Source organism: Pecten maximus, chromosome 8 (genome assembly GCF_902652985.1).
Source record: "Pecten maximus chromosome 8, xPecMax1.1, whole genome shotgun sequence".
NCBI classification, from domain to species: domain Eukaryota; kingdom Metazoa; phylum Mollusca; class Bivalvia; order Pectinida; family Pectinidae; genus Pecten; species Pecten maximus.
In genome coordinates, this window is record NC_047022.1 from 29816107 (window position 1) to 29832822 (window position 16716).

Here is a 16716-nt window from a genome sequence, read left to right on the forward strand (position 1 = left end):
TGTACGTCCCTGGTTAAAAGGAGAAAAATAAAAACTGAAATAAAATAATAATAATAACAAATAACATTCAGTAACCCGTGCTTAGAAGCTTTGTTTCTGATTTTCTGATGGAACCAGTTTTAGCAGACGCCAGCATTATTTTCTACTTGACGGTGTTCTGAGGGGTATCTGAATACGATTTTAAGTTTATATTAGTTATCAGATACATTATAACTGAATCTGTTTGCAGATTGATCTTAAGAAACACCTTATAACTGTTTTTATTATCAAAGATTCAATTGAACGCTGAAACACCACATCCTAATGAGATATCAGGAGCCATACTGTTGATCTGTGACACCAAGAAACGAGAAATCAAAATATGATTATATATAAACGGGAGATTACTCCCGATTAGTGCAATCAATGATTGCGAAAGCTCACCGGCGGCAGCAATCACACTATGCATTCATTTCTATGTATGTATAAGCATGTCATTTTGAAATTGTATGTCACATAATATCGCTCCTAGACCTCTAATGGATGTATAAACCAAATAAGAAGGGTGTGGACTTACAAGCTTTCCAAAACTAACCCCCAAAATCTTTAAAGTGAGTTTTTGTGTCAAAAAAAAGTAAGTCCACTAAATAGTAAAATGCCAAAATGCCAATTTTTTCTGCATGATTTACCACAGCATCACTCCTGGATCTCTAATGAATGTATAAACCAAATTAGAAGGGTGATAGGTGTATACTTTTGGACTTACCCTCAAAACTTTAAAGTGAGTTTTGGTGCAAAAAAAGTCCACAAAATGGTAAAATGCGAAAAAAATCACAATTTTGTTTCTGCATGATTTTGCCATAACATCACTCCTAGACCTCTAATGAATGTATAAACAAAATAACAAGGGCATGAGGTGTATACTTTTGGACTTACAAGCTTTCAAAAAACTTACTCCAAAAACTTTAAAGTTTTGGGGTGGGACGCCGACGCCGACGCTGACACCGACGCCGGGGTGTCAGCATTAGCTCTCGGTTACTCGTAACCGGTGAGCTAAAAACGACAATGATGTATGTTTTTTGTTTTCATGGTAAGATCATGTTTTTATTCTTCACTAATCCAGCATGTATCATAATCTATCACTGCAAGAATGTTGATATGATTTCATTTATTATTATTATTGTTATTATTTAGTCATTAATTCATTAAAGCCATATACTCGCGAAGAAACATATATATATCAATGTTTACATTTTGAGGTTTTTACAGTTTTCGGACTTGATACATACCTAACAGATTATTATGAACCAATAACTGAAAGAAAATGTGTATTTATGAAAGTATACGGGGAATTCCCAAAAATAATGGCTGCAGGACCAAGTTTCTCTGAAAATTAGTCCCACAATAATAATGCAACGGCGGGTTTTACAGTCCATACAAAATGGCGGAACGCCGCAAGCGTGGAACTGCAAAAACGCAGACAGATTCACATTGTAGACTACAGCAATATTCCTACTCTCCCGTAGGAACGATCTAAATGTTGATAGCTATGTACTGACGAAACATCTAATTCAATATATATAATAAAGTTTACAGTCAAAAGCTTGACTAATCGTGTAGCCGACATCTTTGAATAATTTTACAGTAAACCATGCTTAAAATGAACGATACATTTCCAACCCTATTTTATGCGTTTTCTATGAATTGTGTTGGTCTCTGATTTTTTCAAAGGCATGCGCCATTTGCATGACCATGACGTCATCGAAGCTACGACCAACAAACATCATTCCGACCGGAAGTCCCTCGCAAAATCCGGCGTTGACAGTCAAGGCTGGGTGTCCCGTGGCGTTAAAGGGAGCAACGTTTTTCATCATTCCGAAGGTCAGGCGAAGAGTTTCTGGAACAAAGAAGGAACGTACTTTTGTCACTTTTCAGTACTTTGAATTATAGATACAAATTATTCAAATTATACACAGTGGGTACTTTCTGGGGCGGAGGCGGTCCCTTTTAAGACGGGGACTTGAATGATATGTCTCTTATGATAGGGACTTGGCTAATAGGGTTGGTCTCTCTTGCGATAGGGACTTGATTGATAGAGTTGGGCTATCTTACGATAGGGACTTGGTTAATAGGGTTGGTCTCTCTTACAATACGGACTTGGCTAATAGGGTTGGTCTCTCTTACGATAGGGACTTGGTTAATAGGGTTGATCTCTCTTACGATAGAAACTTGGTTGATAGAGTTGGTCTCTCTTACAATAGGGACTTGATTGATAGGGTTGAGCTATCTTACGATAGGGACTTGGTTAATACGGTTGGTCTCTCTTACGATAGGGACTTGGTTAATAGGGCTTGTCTCTCTTACGATAGGGACTTGGCTAATAGGGTTGGCCCTCTTACAATAGGGACTTGGTTAATAGGGTTGGTCTCTCTTACGATAGGGACTTGGTTAATAGGGTTGGTCTCTCTTACGATAGAGATATGGTTAATAGGGCTGGTCTCTCTTACGATAGGGATATGGTTAATATGGTTGGTCTCTCTTATTATAGGGACTTGATTAATAGGGTTGGTCTCTCTTACGATAGGGATATGGTTAATAGGGCTGGTCTCTCTTACGATAGGGATATGGTTAATAGGGTTGGTCTCTCTTACGATAGGGACTTGATTAATAGGGTTGGTCTCTCTTACGATGGGGACTAGATTAATAGGGTTGATCTCTCTTACGATAGGGATATGGTTAATAGGGTTGGTCTCTCTTACGATAGGGACTTGGCTAATAGGGTTGGTCGCTCTTACGATAGGGATATGGTTAATACGGTTGGTCTCTCTTACGATAGGGACTTGGTTAATAGGGCTTGTCTCTCTTACGATAGGGACTTGGCTAATAGGGTCGGCCCTCTTACAATAGGGACTTGGTTAATAGGGTTGGTCTCTCTTACGATAGGGACTTGGCTAATAGGGTTGGTCGCTCTTACGATAGGGATATGGTTAATAGGGTTGATCTCTCTTACGATAGGGACTTGGTTAATAGGGCTTGTCTCTCTTACGATAGGGACTTGGTTAATAGGGCTTGTCTCTCTTACGATAGGGACTTGGCTAATAGGGTTGGCCCTCTTACGATAGGGACTTGGTTAATAGGGCTTGTCTCTCTTACGATAGGGACTTGGCTAATAGGGTTGGCCCTCTTACGACAGGGACTTGGTTAATTATGGCGCGGGAAGGATGTCATTTAATTAAATATTTTTGCCTAGTCGAAAATAAAATATTGCCTAGGCAAAATTATTTCTGCCTAGGCAAAAATAGTTTTGTTTCGATTATTGCCTAGGCAGAAATAGAATATTACCTAGGCAGAAATATTTTTGCCTAAGCAATATTCGATTTTTGCTTAGGCAATATTTTATTTTTGCCTAGGCAAAATTCGATTTCTGCCTAGGCAAAAATAATTTTGCTTAGGCAAAAATATTCAATTATGACATCCTTCCCGCGCCATAGTTAATAGGGTTGGTCTCTCTTACGATAGGGACTTGGTTAATAGGTTTGATCTCTATAACGATAGGGACTTGGTTATAGGGTTGGTCTCTCTTAGGACAGGGAGCTCATTAATATGATTTGCCTCTTACGACAGGGAGATGATCAATAGGGTTGATCTCTCTTAAAGCAGATGACCTCTTAACCAAGATGGTCATTAAAGACCAGGGGCCAGTTTCATCAACATTTCTGAACTTAGAGGAAATCCTTATCTTGAAATGTTTCATTGAAAAGCATTACAGAAGTTAAGGATGTGAAGGAATGGCGATGAAACCGATGCCTCAAGAGGGCACTCAAGAGACCATTATTGATTTGTTACCATCATTACAATTATTTTCTTGTCCTTTTTTCTCCTGTCTGTCGATTTTTTTCTCTATGGTATTATTTAACGAGAACCCATTAAATATAGCTACATACCTGACACTGATATGTCTTCAGTAGGTAGTTCCATGGCGGTACATGGCAGAGTTGGCATCACCAGGACGTCATACGTCTGAAGTGCCTCGTCGTACGCCTGGGTGAGCAGACGGTTGATGTTCTGTGCTTTGGCGTAGAACTTGTTCTGATAGTTCTTGGCGATGTACTCACAGGACACCGCTAACATTTTACACGGTAAGCTAATGTCGTGAGGACGAAGGTTGTACCCTCGGGCTAAGGCTTCCTGCATGGATGTGCAGTAGTGCCCTTTCCAGTTCTCACCGTTTCCTGGTAAAATAAACATAGATATGAATGGTTTTACAGCACAATCACAGTAGACATTGAACACACCTACATGGGGTCTTGAAAACATTTACAGGGGACTTTGAACACATCCACACAGGACTTCGAACACATCCACAGGGACTTTGAACACTATCACATGGACTTTGAACAGATCCACAGGGACTTTGTACACATCCACAGGGACTTTGTACACATCCACAGGGACTTTGTACACATCCACAGGGACTTTGTACACATCCACAGGGACTTTGTACACATCCACAGGGACTTTGAACACACCCACAGGGACTTTGTACACATCCACAGGGACTTTGTACACATCCACAGGGACTTTGAACAGATCCACAGGGACTTTGAACAGATCCACAGGGACTTTGAACAGATCCACAGGGACTTTGAACAGATCCACAGGGACTTTGAAAGGACTTAATCCCTTATGACTCTCTTATATCTATTGCTGCCACGAACGAACACTGCATACTACTACAACTGTAAAATAATATGATGTATGGTTGATTATGTAACCTATGATGTGTAGGTTCGGTTAGTAGGACGAAATATCCGAATTTGCGCCGCAGACACTTGGCGACCGTCATTATAGTTTTTACATTAATCTGCACTCAGTTCAATACCACAAAACCACTTACTTTGGTATGTGTAATTCGTCTCTATTTTATTAATAACTATCAATAACAATGACGGTTACCTGACTACCTACCATCAATTAAACAATGAAAATACGGTAAGGAATGTTAGATACATAAATGATATATCATTCATTAACGACCTGAATGTAGTTCCCGGTAAAAGTATATCCGATTATCCAAGGACAAGTTCCCTTCGGATAATAACATCAATGATATCCACACATATATGTTTGCCATGACATACCTAAGATATAGCTACTTAACATATCACTAGTAGCTACTACTGCTATACGTATATGAGGTCTTATTCCACCTGATTACATTGGTGGATATTGTTACATGACAGCCTGTCAAAAGTTTCCTATCGTGTAAACCTCTAATATTGTTGGAGTATAGTAGCTACATGCAGTACTTCATGCCCATGACTGAGGCATACGGACCTACGAAACACTGCATTATAAGTGATACATTTGAAAAGCATTACAAGAAAAATACCAAAACCAAAAAGAGTTCATAAGATTTTATTGACATGTTTGTACCCCAGTTGGGACGTGTTTGTCTAAATACTCTATTAGGAATATATACATTTGATAAGTATGAAGTCCAGTAACCGTGGACAACGACAGGCGGACAAGTAGTAGAGTAGTACTTACCGTTTCCTTTCATCATCATTGTATAGGCTCCATAACTTATAGGAAGCCATATAGCGAATCCTGCGAAAACAAAACAAGATTGAAAATTAACATGTCTAAAATTGGACGGGATTGGAAATGCCATAATTCGTTTACTGCATGAAATTCTGCGATTCTCAAACTTCTTGTCATCGGGAAATGAATACAGTGTACAGATCAATAATATAACCAGCTCTTAGGGAACGATTAGGGGACAACTCCTCTACTACGACTACATCTCCGGAGTACCCTCCGGACACCGCCTTTACCACAGCCCCGACCCCAAGAAAACCTCTGTCAATGTGTAGTGGTACGGATACCTCCTCTACCACGACTCTGTCTCCCGGAGTGACCTACCGACAGTGTATACCGAGTAACCAGTACAGGCACCTCCCGCCTCCCGGAGTAACCTACCGACAGTGTATACCGAGTAACCAGTACAGGCACCTCCCGCCTCCCGGAGTAACCTACCGACAGTGTATACCGAGTAACCAGTACAGGCACCTCCCGCCTCCCGGAGTGACCTACAGACAGTGTATACCGAGTAACCAGTACAGGCACCTCCCGCCTCCCGGAGTGACCTACCGACAGTGTATACCGAGTAACCAGTACAGGCACCTCCCGCCTCCCGGAGTGACCTACCGACAGTGTATACCGAGTAACCAGTACAGGCACCTCCCGCCTCCCGGAGTGACCTATCGTCAGCGTGTACCGAGTAACCAGTACAGGCACCTCCCACCTCCCGGAGTGACCTACCGACAGTGTATACCGAGTAACCAGTACAGGCACCTCCCGCCTCCCGGAGTGACCTACCGACAGTGTATACCGAGTAACCAGTACAGGCACCTCCCGCCTCCCGGAGTGACCTACCGACAGTGTATACCGAGTAACCAGTGCAGGCCCCTCCCGCCTCCCAGAGTGACCTACCGACAGTGTATACCGAGTAACCAGTGCAGGCCCCTCCCGCCTCCCGGAGTGACCTACCGACAGTGTATACCGAGTAACCAGTACAGGCACCTCCCGCCTCCCGGAGTGACCTACCGACAGTGTATACCGAGTAAGCAGGACAGACACCTCCCGCCTCCCGGAGTGACCTATCGTCAGCGTGTACCGAGTAACCAGTACAGGCACCTCCCACCTCCCGGAGTGACCTACCGACAGTGTATACCGAGTAACCAGTACAGGCACCTCCCACCTCCCGGAGTGACCTACCGACAGTGTATACCGAGTAACCAGTACAGGCACCTCCCGCCTCCCGGAGTGACCTACCGACAGTGTATACCGAGTAACCAGTGCAGGCCCCTCCCGCCTCCCGGAGTGACCTACCGACAGTGTATACCGAGTAACCAGTACAGGCACCTCCCGCCTCCCGGAGTGACCTACCGACAGTGTATACCGAGTAAGCAGGACAGACACCTCCCGCCTCCCGGAGTGACCTATCGTCAGCGTGTACCGAGTAACCAGTACAGGCACCTCCCACCTCCCGGAGTGACCTACCGACAGTGTATACCGAGTAACCAGTACAGGCACCTCCCACCTCCCGGAGTGACCTACCGACAGTGTATACCGAGTAACCAGTACAGGCACCTCCCGCCTCCCGGAGTGACCTACCGACAGTGTATACCGAGTAACCAGTACAGGCACCTCCCGCCTCCCGGAGTGACCTATCGTCAGCGTGTACCGAGTAACCAGTACAGGCACCTCCCACCTCCCGGAGTAACCTACCGACAGTGTATACCGAGTAAGCAGGACAGACACCTCCCGCCTCCCGGAGTGACCTATCGTCAGGGTGTACCGAGTAACCAGTACAGGCACATCCCGCCTCCCGGAGTGACCTACCGACAGTGTATACCGAGTAACCAGTACAGGCACCTCCCACCTCCCACCTTCCGGAGTGACCTACCGACAGTGTATACCGAGTAAGCAGGACAGACACCTCCCGCCTCCCGGAGTGACCTATCGTCAGCGTGTACCGAGTAACCAGTACAGGCACCTCCCACCTCCCGGAGTGACCTACCGACAGTGTATACCGAGTAAGCAGGACAGACACCTCCCGCCTCCCGGAGTGACCTATCGTCAGGGTGTACCGAGTAACCAGTACAGGCACCTCCCACCTCCCACCTCCCGGAGTGACCTACCGACAGTGTATACCGAGTAAGCAGGACAGACACCTCCCGCCTCCCGGAGTGACCTATCGTCAGCGTGTACCGAGTAACCAGGACAGACACCTCCCACCTCCCGGAGTGACCTACCGACAGTGTATACCGAGTAAGCAGGACAGACACCTCCCGCCTCCCGGAGTGACCTATCGTCAGCGTGTACTGAGTAACCAGTACAGGCACCTCCCACCTCCCGGAGTGACCTACCGACAGTGTATACCGAGTAAGCAGGACAGACACCTCCCGCCTCCCGGAGTGACCTACCGACAGTGTATACCGAGTAACCAGTACAGGCACCTCCCGCCTCCCGGAGTGACCTACCGACAGTGTATACCGAGTAACCAGTACAGGCACCTCCCGCCTCCCGGAGTGACCTATCGTCACGCAGTGTGTAGTGGTACAGACATCTCTATTACGACCTCCCGCCTCCCGGAGTGACCTATCGTCAGTGTGTAGTAATACAGATACCTCTATCACAAAGCCTGCCCCGGAGTAATCTACCGTCATCAGTGTGTAGTGGTACAGGCATCACCTCTACCACGACCCCGGCCTCTCGGAGTAACCTACCGTCAGTATGTAGTGGTACAGGTATCTCCTCTACCACGACCCCGGCCTCTCGGAATAACCTACTGTCAGTATGTAGTGGTATGATATCTCCTCTACCACGACTCCGGACTCTCGGAGTAACCTACCGTCAGAATGTAGTGGTACAGACATATCCTCTACCACGACCCCAGCCTCTTGGAGTAACCTACCGTCAGTGTGTAGTGGTACAGGCATCTCCTCTTCCACGACCCCGGCCTCTCGGAGTAACCTACCGTCAGTGTGTAGTGGTACAGACACCTCCTCTACCACGACCCCGGCCTCTCGAAGTAACCTACCGTCAGTAAGTAGTGGTACAGACACCTCTACAACGACCCCGGCCTCTCGGAGTAACCTACCGTCAGTGTGTAGTGGTACAGACACCTTTACCACGACCCCGGCCTCTCGGAGTAACCTACCGTCAGTATGTAGTGGTACAGACACCTTTACCACGACCCCGGCCTCTCGGAGTAACCTACCGTCAGTGTGTAGTGGTACAGACACCTTTACCACGACCCCGGCCTCTCGGAGTAACCTACCGTCAGTATGTAGTGGTATGACACCTCCTCTACCACGACCCCGGCCTCTCGGAGTAACCTACCGTCAGTTTGTAGTGGTACAGACACCTTTACCACGACCCCGGCCTCTCGGAGTAACCTACCGTCAGTGTGTAGTGGTACAGACACCTTTACCACGACCCCGGCCTCTCGGAGTAACCTACCGTCGGTGTGTAGTGGTATGACACCTCCTCTACCACGACCCCGGCCTCTCGGAGTAACCTACCGTCAGTGTGTAGTGGTACAGACTTCTCCTCTACTACGACCCCGGCCTCTCGGAGTAACCTACCGTCAGTGTGTAGTGGTAGAGACACCTCCTCTACCACGACCCCAGCCTCTCGGAGTAACCTACCGTCGGTGTGTAGTGGTACAGACACCTCCTCTACCACGACCCCAGCCTCTCGGAGTAACCTACCGTCAGTGTGTAGTGGTACAGACACCTCTACCACGACCCCGGCCTCTCGGAGTAACCTACCGTCAGTTTGTAGTGGTACAGACACCTCTACCACGACCCCGGCCTCTCGGAGTAACCTACTGTCAGTGTGTAGTGGTATGACACCTCTACCACGACCCCGGCCTCTCGGAGTAACCTACCGTCAGTGTGTAGTGGTACAGACACCTCCTCTACCACGACCCCGGCCTCTCGGAGTAACCTACCGTCAGTGTGTAGTGGTATGACACCTCTACCACGACCCCAGCCTCTCGGAGTAACCTACCGTCGGTGTGTAGTGGTACAGACACCTCCTCTACCACGACCCCGGCCTCTCAGAGTAACCTACCGTCAGTGTGTAGTGGTATGACACCTCTACCACGACCCCGGCCTCTCGGAGTAACCTACCGTCAGTGTGTAGTGGTACAGACACCTCTACCACGACCCCGGCCTCTCGGAGTAACCTACCGTCAGTGTGTAGTGGTATGACACCTCTACCACGACCCCGGCCTCCCGGAGTAACCTATCGTCGGTGTGTAGTGGTACAGACACCTCCTCTACCACGACCCCGGCCTCTCAGAGTAACCTACCGTCAGTATGTAGTGGTACAGACACCTCTACCACGACCCCGCCCTCTCGGAGTAACCTACCGTCAGTGTGTAGTGGTACAGACACCTCTACCACGACCCCGGCCTCTCGGAGTAACCTACCGTCAGTGTGTAGTGGTACAGACACCTTTACCACGACCCCGGCCTCTCGGAATAACCTACCGTCAGTGTGTAGTGGTACAGACACCTCCTCTACCACGACCCCGGCCTCTCGGAGTAACCTACCGTCAGTGTGTAGTGGTACAGACACCTCTACCACGACCCCGGCCTCTCGGAGTAACCTACCGTCAGTATGTAGTGGTATGACACCTCCTCTACCACGACCCCCGCCTCTCGGAGTAACCTACCGTCAGTGTGTAGTGGTACAGACTTCTCCTCTACCACGACCCCCGCCTCTCGGAGTAACCTACCGTCAGTATGTAGTGGTATGACATCTCCTCTACTACGACCCCGGCCTCTCGGAGTAACCTACCGTCAGTGTGTAGTGGTATGACACCTCTACCACGACCCCGGCCTCTCGGAGTAACCTACCGTCAGTGTGTAGTGGTACAGACACCTCCTCTACCACGACCCCGGCCTCTCGGAGTAACCTACCGTCAGTGTGTAGTGGTATGACACCTCTACCACGACCCCAGCCTCTCGGAGTAACCTACCGTCAGTATGTAGTGGTACAGACACCTCTACCACGACCCCGGCCTCTCGGAGTAACCTACCGTCAGTGTGTAGTGGTACAGACACCTCCTCTACCACGACCCCGGCCTCTCGGAGTAACCTACCGTCAGTGTGTAGTGGTATGACACCTCTACCACGACCCCAGCCTCTCGGAGTAACCTACCGTCAGTTTGTAGTGGTACAGACACCTCTACCACGACCCCGGCCTCTCGGAGTAACCTACCGTCAGTTTGTAGTGGTACAGACACCTCTACCACGACCCCCGCCTCTCGGAGTAACCTACCGTCGGTGTGTAGTGGTACAGACACCTCCTCTACCACGACCCCGGCCTCTCGGAGTAACCTACCGTCAGTGTGTAGTGGTATGACACCTCTACCACGACCCCGGCCTCTCGGAGTAACCTATCGTCGGTGTGTAGTGGTACAGACACCTCCTCTACCACGACCCCGGCCTCTCAGAGTAACCTACCGTCAGTGTGTAGTGGTATGACACCTCTACCACGACCCCGGCCTCTCGGAGTAACCTACCGTCGGTGTGTAGTGGTACAGACACCTCTACCACGACCCCGGCCTCTCAGAGTAACCTACCGTCAGTGTGTAGTGGTATGACACCTCCTCTACCACGACCCCCGCCTCTCGGAGTAACCTACCGTCAGTGTTTAGTGGTACATACACCTCCTCTACCACGACCCCGGCCTCCCGGAGTAACCTACCGTCAGTGTGTATTGGTATGACACCTCTACCACGACCCCGGCCTCTCGGAGTAACCTACCGTCAGTGTGTAGTGGTACATACACCTCCTCTACCACGACCCCGGCCTCTCGGAGTAACCTACCGTCAGTGTGTAGTGGTACAGACATCTCCTCTACTACGACCCCAGCCTCTCGGAGTAACCTACCGTCGGTGTGTAGTGGTACAGACACCTCCTCTACCACGACCCCGGCCTCTCGAAGTTTGTACGCTGCATCCATGACACATGTTGACACGCCCTCATCGACTCCGTCAAAACCTTCTTTCAGTATGCCAACTCGCTTTCCATGAACTCCTTTCGAGATCTATTAGGGGATCAACCGTGATATTATAATTGATTAATATAATTTGTTCCTAATCTTTTACTCTTCAAAAAACAGTGTTTTTTTTCGAAAAAAACTGATCAAATTTTATTTTTCTTCTTTAACACGTAAACTAGTTAACGTTAAATTTCATGTCATTAGGTGACCTCCCTGAGGACTGACCATGGAACTGTAGGGAGGGACTACGATGTTTGGTGGTTGTCGAGGATCCGTCCCGTTGTCGTATCCAGCTAGCACCTGTAACAGGAAAACAAATATGATGGTCTACGCATCAGTGTCACCATGGCCGCTTTCGTTTATCGCTGTCCAAACGGTTGGACCGGTTTGACCAAAGTTCTTCATTTATGAAACCGGTCATTTATTGTTGTTTTCAGACGAGCTTTGGTAAAGACTTTCAAGGCCTGCATTAACATCTTGAGGTCCGTCAAGATATTTGCCCGAAATATTACATTTAAAAAACGAACAAGCCCCATGACTTAACCTACGACTATACACATCTCTTTGAGCAAAACCTCACTAAAACTGTTTTCCATTACGATGGGTCTGGTCATCAGTGGGCAACTACTTGTCAGCATAGTTATCAAAATTATTTCAAACAAAATTTGAGCTATTTTCCCCTGGTGGTTAAACAAACCTTGCGGCGCATGACGGCTATTTAGAGTCTATCTACACAAAATCAATTTCTCTTTACGTCAGATCGCAGCCTTTTCTGGATGTTCAGGTAATACTTCTAAGGAGATGTATAACTGGTGTCTAGACATGCACTCGAATAATACCTTTTGAGCCATAACGCCGTATAAGAACTATGAACGAATACTGAGTACGACTTAATAATAGAAAAGAGGAAAAGAGCCATTCCATTGAAAATTGTAGTAGGTCGGTAGTCAAGGTACAGTCGGCAGTCACGCACCTCAAGTAGGAGCGCGCAGTCCGCCACTGTGCGCGTCATTGGGCCGAGATGGTCCACAGTCATTTCAATTGGCACAGCCCCCGTGTACGGTATTAATCCGAACGTAGGCTTCAATCCCACAATCCCACACCAGCTGCACGGGATGCGGATAGACCCGCCCTGGTCAGCTCCGATCGCCAAATCTATTTCCCCTCGGGAAACCTAGTAACACAAACAAGAGTTTCGTGATATTTTATCTGTAACATACACTGTTTGAATTTTGAATGTATTTCATGTAAGAAAAACCAAAAACAAACAAACAAAGAACATTCAGAAATTCTAGCTTAAGCTCGCTACAAACAAACAAAGAAAAAACAGAAATTCTTGCTTAAGCTCGCCAAAACGTGAAAATAGATCTCGATGTCAAACCAGGGTTAAGGGGTTAAGTCACGTTCTCAAAATGGAAAGTAGGGTAGTGACAAAATGTAGTTTGACAAGCAATCAATTGAAGTAGACAGCCTCTTCATATTATTAACAGTAGTTCACTAAACTGTTAGCGACCGACATGACATTCCAACAAACGTTTTGTTTATTTAAATGTAGCTGCTGTCCCCATTGCCGGATCGTGAGATGTGATTAAAGATAGTATCTTATCTTTTCTCTTCTATCGAAACAGCTCTTTCTTCCTACTGTCTCCCTTGATACTGCATCATTTTAGATGAGCGTCATCCTCAATGAGGAAGGTTTTCAGTTCGGCCCTAGACCGAGAAGATGCTACTCTGCTTAACCCTCAGCTTCTTTGCATCGTCGGATACCCACGGTTGATTGCACTACGCTACATCAATCACTATATGGGGAAGCACTATCAAGTCAACATCAGTGTTGCACTATTACAAGGAGACAAGGGGCCGCGGTGGCCGAGTTGTTAAGGTGTCCCGACACTTTAACACTAGCCCTCCACCTCTGGGTTGCGAGTTCGAAACCTACGTGGGGCAGTTGCCAGGTACTGACCGTAGGCCGGTGGTTTTTCTCCGGGTACTCCGGCTTTCCCCCACCTCCAAAACCTGGCACGTCCTTAAATGACCCTGGCTGTTAATAGGACGTTAAACAAAAACAAACCCAAAAACAAGGAGACAAGCGCGAACATTCGACATCCTTCTAAAACGCTACACACACATCTAGATCGCAGGGGAGGCCGTCCTAAATTACCATTGTTGTGTCGTATTGAAAGAGCGAAAACCAAACTGATTCGTTGACCGCTGTTTTTGTATGTATTGATAACAACACCATGTACCTATTTACATGTGATGTATGTTACCCACCAGAGACACGGAGCCGCTACTGGACCCTCCTGCTGCTCGAGTGGGACAGTACGGATTGGGAATGGGTCCAGAGGAGGAAGTCCATGACGTTCCGGATAAACACATATCTTCACAAGTTGTCTTACCAACAATACGTCCACCTGTCGTATACAACCACCTTAGTATATAAACAAATTCAACATTAATATCAATCTCAAAATACAAATACTTAAATACCCAGTTCTAATCCAGAAGAGACACATTTTACCCAGAATTCGTTCCAACCTAAGGGACATGTCTAGTCTAGACATACAGTGTATATAGGTATTTCTAGCTAATCTTAATCTATACTCCAACCTAAATCATGACAGAGCCAATCCTTTACGTGCTTACTTATATTTGTATATAAACCACGATAGTTCAGTCCTATCAATCCCTTATATGTATTTTGTATGAATCTATACATCATCGACAGTTTCTACAGATAAACAATTCACAAGAAGCTTTCGATTGACAAGGTGTTATTAAAGACTTTAATACCGACAGATATGGCGTTGGTGCTGTAGCCGACTATCAACATTTATAAATACAGCATTTACACTATCTACCTAGTAGGTGGACCAATTTATGGCAGCATTATAAACCATTATAATGAATTTTAGAATGACAAGCAAAATCACATCACCAGCCTCGAGCATCCTTGTTACGACTGTCGCGTCGAACTCTGGGGTGTATCCCTCCAGTTGCCTGTTGCCATTCATCATAGGAACTCCAGCCACGGCGACATTGTCCTTGACTCCTATAGTTTTGCCAGCAAGTTTCCCTGTGTCAGCACCAGTGATGTCACATCGCCAGTACCTGGGGACGTAAATAAACACCTGAGCATCGTAACCCTTGACGTCACATATCGCCACCAGTTTGATACGTAAAATAGTCTTTAGAGCTACGTAACGCCATCACGTCACATCGCCACTACCTGAATAGTCACTAGAGTAGAGAAACACTTTACGTCAGATCGCCAGTACCTGGATACGTAAATTAAATACTCGAGCATCGTAACCCATGACGTCACATCGCCACGAGCTGGATACCAAAAATAGTCAATAGAGCTATGTAACCCATGACGTCACATCGCCACTACCTGGCTACATAAAATAGCCATTAGAGTAGCTAAACGCTTGACGTCACATCACCAGTACCTTGATACGTAAAATAAATACTAGAGTATCGTTACCCATGACGTCACATCGCCACTAGCTGGATACTTAAAATAATTATCACAGTACCGAAACCAATGACGTCACATCGCCAGTATCTGGATACGTATAATCCCAACAGCAACAAAACCCATGAAGTCACTTCGCCAATACATGGATACATAAAGATAATCACTACAGCAACGAAACACATGTCACATCGTCAGTATCTGGACACGTAAAATGATCGCTATAGCAACAAAGCCTGTGTCGTACCGGCAGTTTCTAGACACGCACTGACATCACTATAGCAACGACACTCATTATTAAATGAAAAAACATTTCAGTTTTAAAAAAACTAACCAAGAATTGTCCTTAGTTTCTCTGTGTCCTGGTGTCCTTGGATACTTTACCGGAAGTTGCGGTTCTGGGATTTCATTGATCCGCTGGTAAACCTTCATGGTGCCCTCGAAGTATTCTGTATTTAACAAAGATGTGTTCTGGTTGTAACAAGTTATATTAAAAGAAAATATGCATTGGTCATATTATATGTTAGAAATAAATACCGGTATATCATAGTTCTATCAAGAGTAGGTTCTATAGGTATTTAATTCTGGTAGCATTCTTTTCGCTCCAAATCCATTCGATACCATTCACATGGAGGAGTCAGAAGGTGGTGTGTCGCTGCTGTTTACGTGAATGGTGAGTGACTGTAAAGTTATGGTACTTAAGTAGTTAATATTCGCTGCTGGTTCTTCATAAAAACTATACACGAACTATATATATATATATATATATACATGTAGTATGTGATTTTATTTGTAATTTTTTGTGTTTTGATAAAGGGGCGGATTGCATCGAAAATTAAACAAACCTTATTGTTTACACTGTTTGAATTACTTCTTTGTCCCATATATATTATATCAATTATATCACTTTGAGCATACCCTGAAATCCATCTATTTCCTCTACGGTACACTTCAGGCGGAGATTTTCTGATATCAGAGTCAGTTCGGACTTGGACGGGAGCAGGACGGCGGGCGTCTTCCGGAATTCTATGGACATTGTAAATGTTATGTTTCTTGGATAGGTAATCAGAAAACGAGAACTAATGACACGAATGAACATGACGTCAATAAAATCAAATTTTGTATTTATTATTATTCCGAGGACTGCCACATTGTCCTGAGGCAACTTAAAAAAAATTCTTAACGTTTTCAGGTATTAAGAGCTTGTTAAGCATTAAAGATGTAAACTCACCAGACTGCTTGGCGTCTCCCATTATCATATAATATCCTGGATCAAAATAGGATTTTTCAAGACCTCCCAAGGTATTCTGAGGAAATCATATACTATAACCCATAGTCCTCATGACATGGTATAATAACACTATTTACAGGCAGTGTCAAACGCTGAAATGTCACGTTAATTAAGATATGGTTGTGTCGATGAATACCAGTATTGACATAAAATCGGAAACGTGTTATAAACCAATCAGTGAATGGTAGAGGTCTCTGAAGACGACCGTACACTGGTACAAGTTTGTGCTGAATTCACCATTCCTGTTTTGAATACTTGTGTGACTATATGTACAATATATCGAGATAGTGTGGTGGTAAGCTCGGCTGTCTTACGTACAATCCTCTTCTAAGGACCCAAAAGTATATTGGTTGCTAAAGAAATCATTAAGGTTTCAACATATT

General features: G+C 46.0%; 1 protein-coding gene across 1 annotated transcript; it reads right to left on the reverse strand.

The window, feature by feature from the left end:
• Nucleotides 1-1378: 1378 nt before the first annotated feature.
• On the reverse strand, nucleotides 1379-16295 carry LOC117332259 (amidase-like). Its single transcript, XM_033891143.1, has 11 exons — nucleotides 16274-16295; nucleotides 15961-16068; nucleotides 15377-15491; nucleotides 14503-14675; nucleotides 13839-13978; nucleotides 12538-12738; nucleotides 11790-11864; nucleotides 11453-11609; nucleotides 5530-5589; nucleotides 3924-4211; nucleotides 1379-1876 (listed from the first exon to the last, which is right to left on the reverse strand). Exons 1-11 carry the CDS (start codon nucleotides 16293-16295, stop codon nucleotides 1677-1679), a joined length of 1539 nt encoding a protein of 512 aa, XP_033747034.1. The 3' UTR covers nucleotides 1379-1676.
• Between the last annotated feature and the right edge of the window lie 421 nt (nucleotides 16296-16716).

What these genes read in the sequence shown, in the direction of transcription:
- LOC117332259 (XM_033891143.1), bottom strand. Translation starts at nt 16,295, where the DNA reads ATGGGAGACGCCAAGCAGTCTG. An exon ending in GGGAGACGCCAAGCAGTCTG is followed by an intron (nt 16,069 to 16,273) that starts GTGAGTTTACAT and finishes CAATGTCCATAG; the next exon opens with AATTCCGGAAGACGCCCGCC. An exon ending in GGAAATAGATGGATTTCAGG is followed by an intron (nt 15,492 to 15,960) that starts GTATGCTCAAAG and finishes TGTTAAATACAG; the next exon opens with AATACTTCGAGGGCACCATG.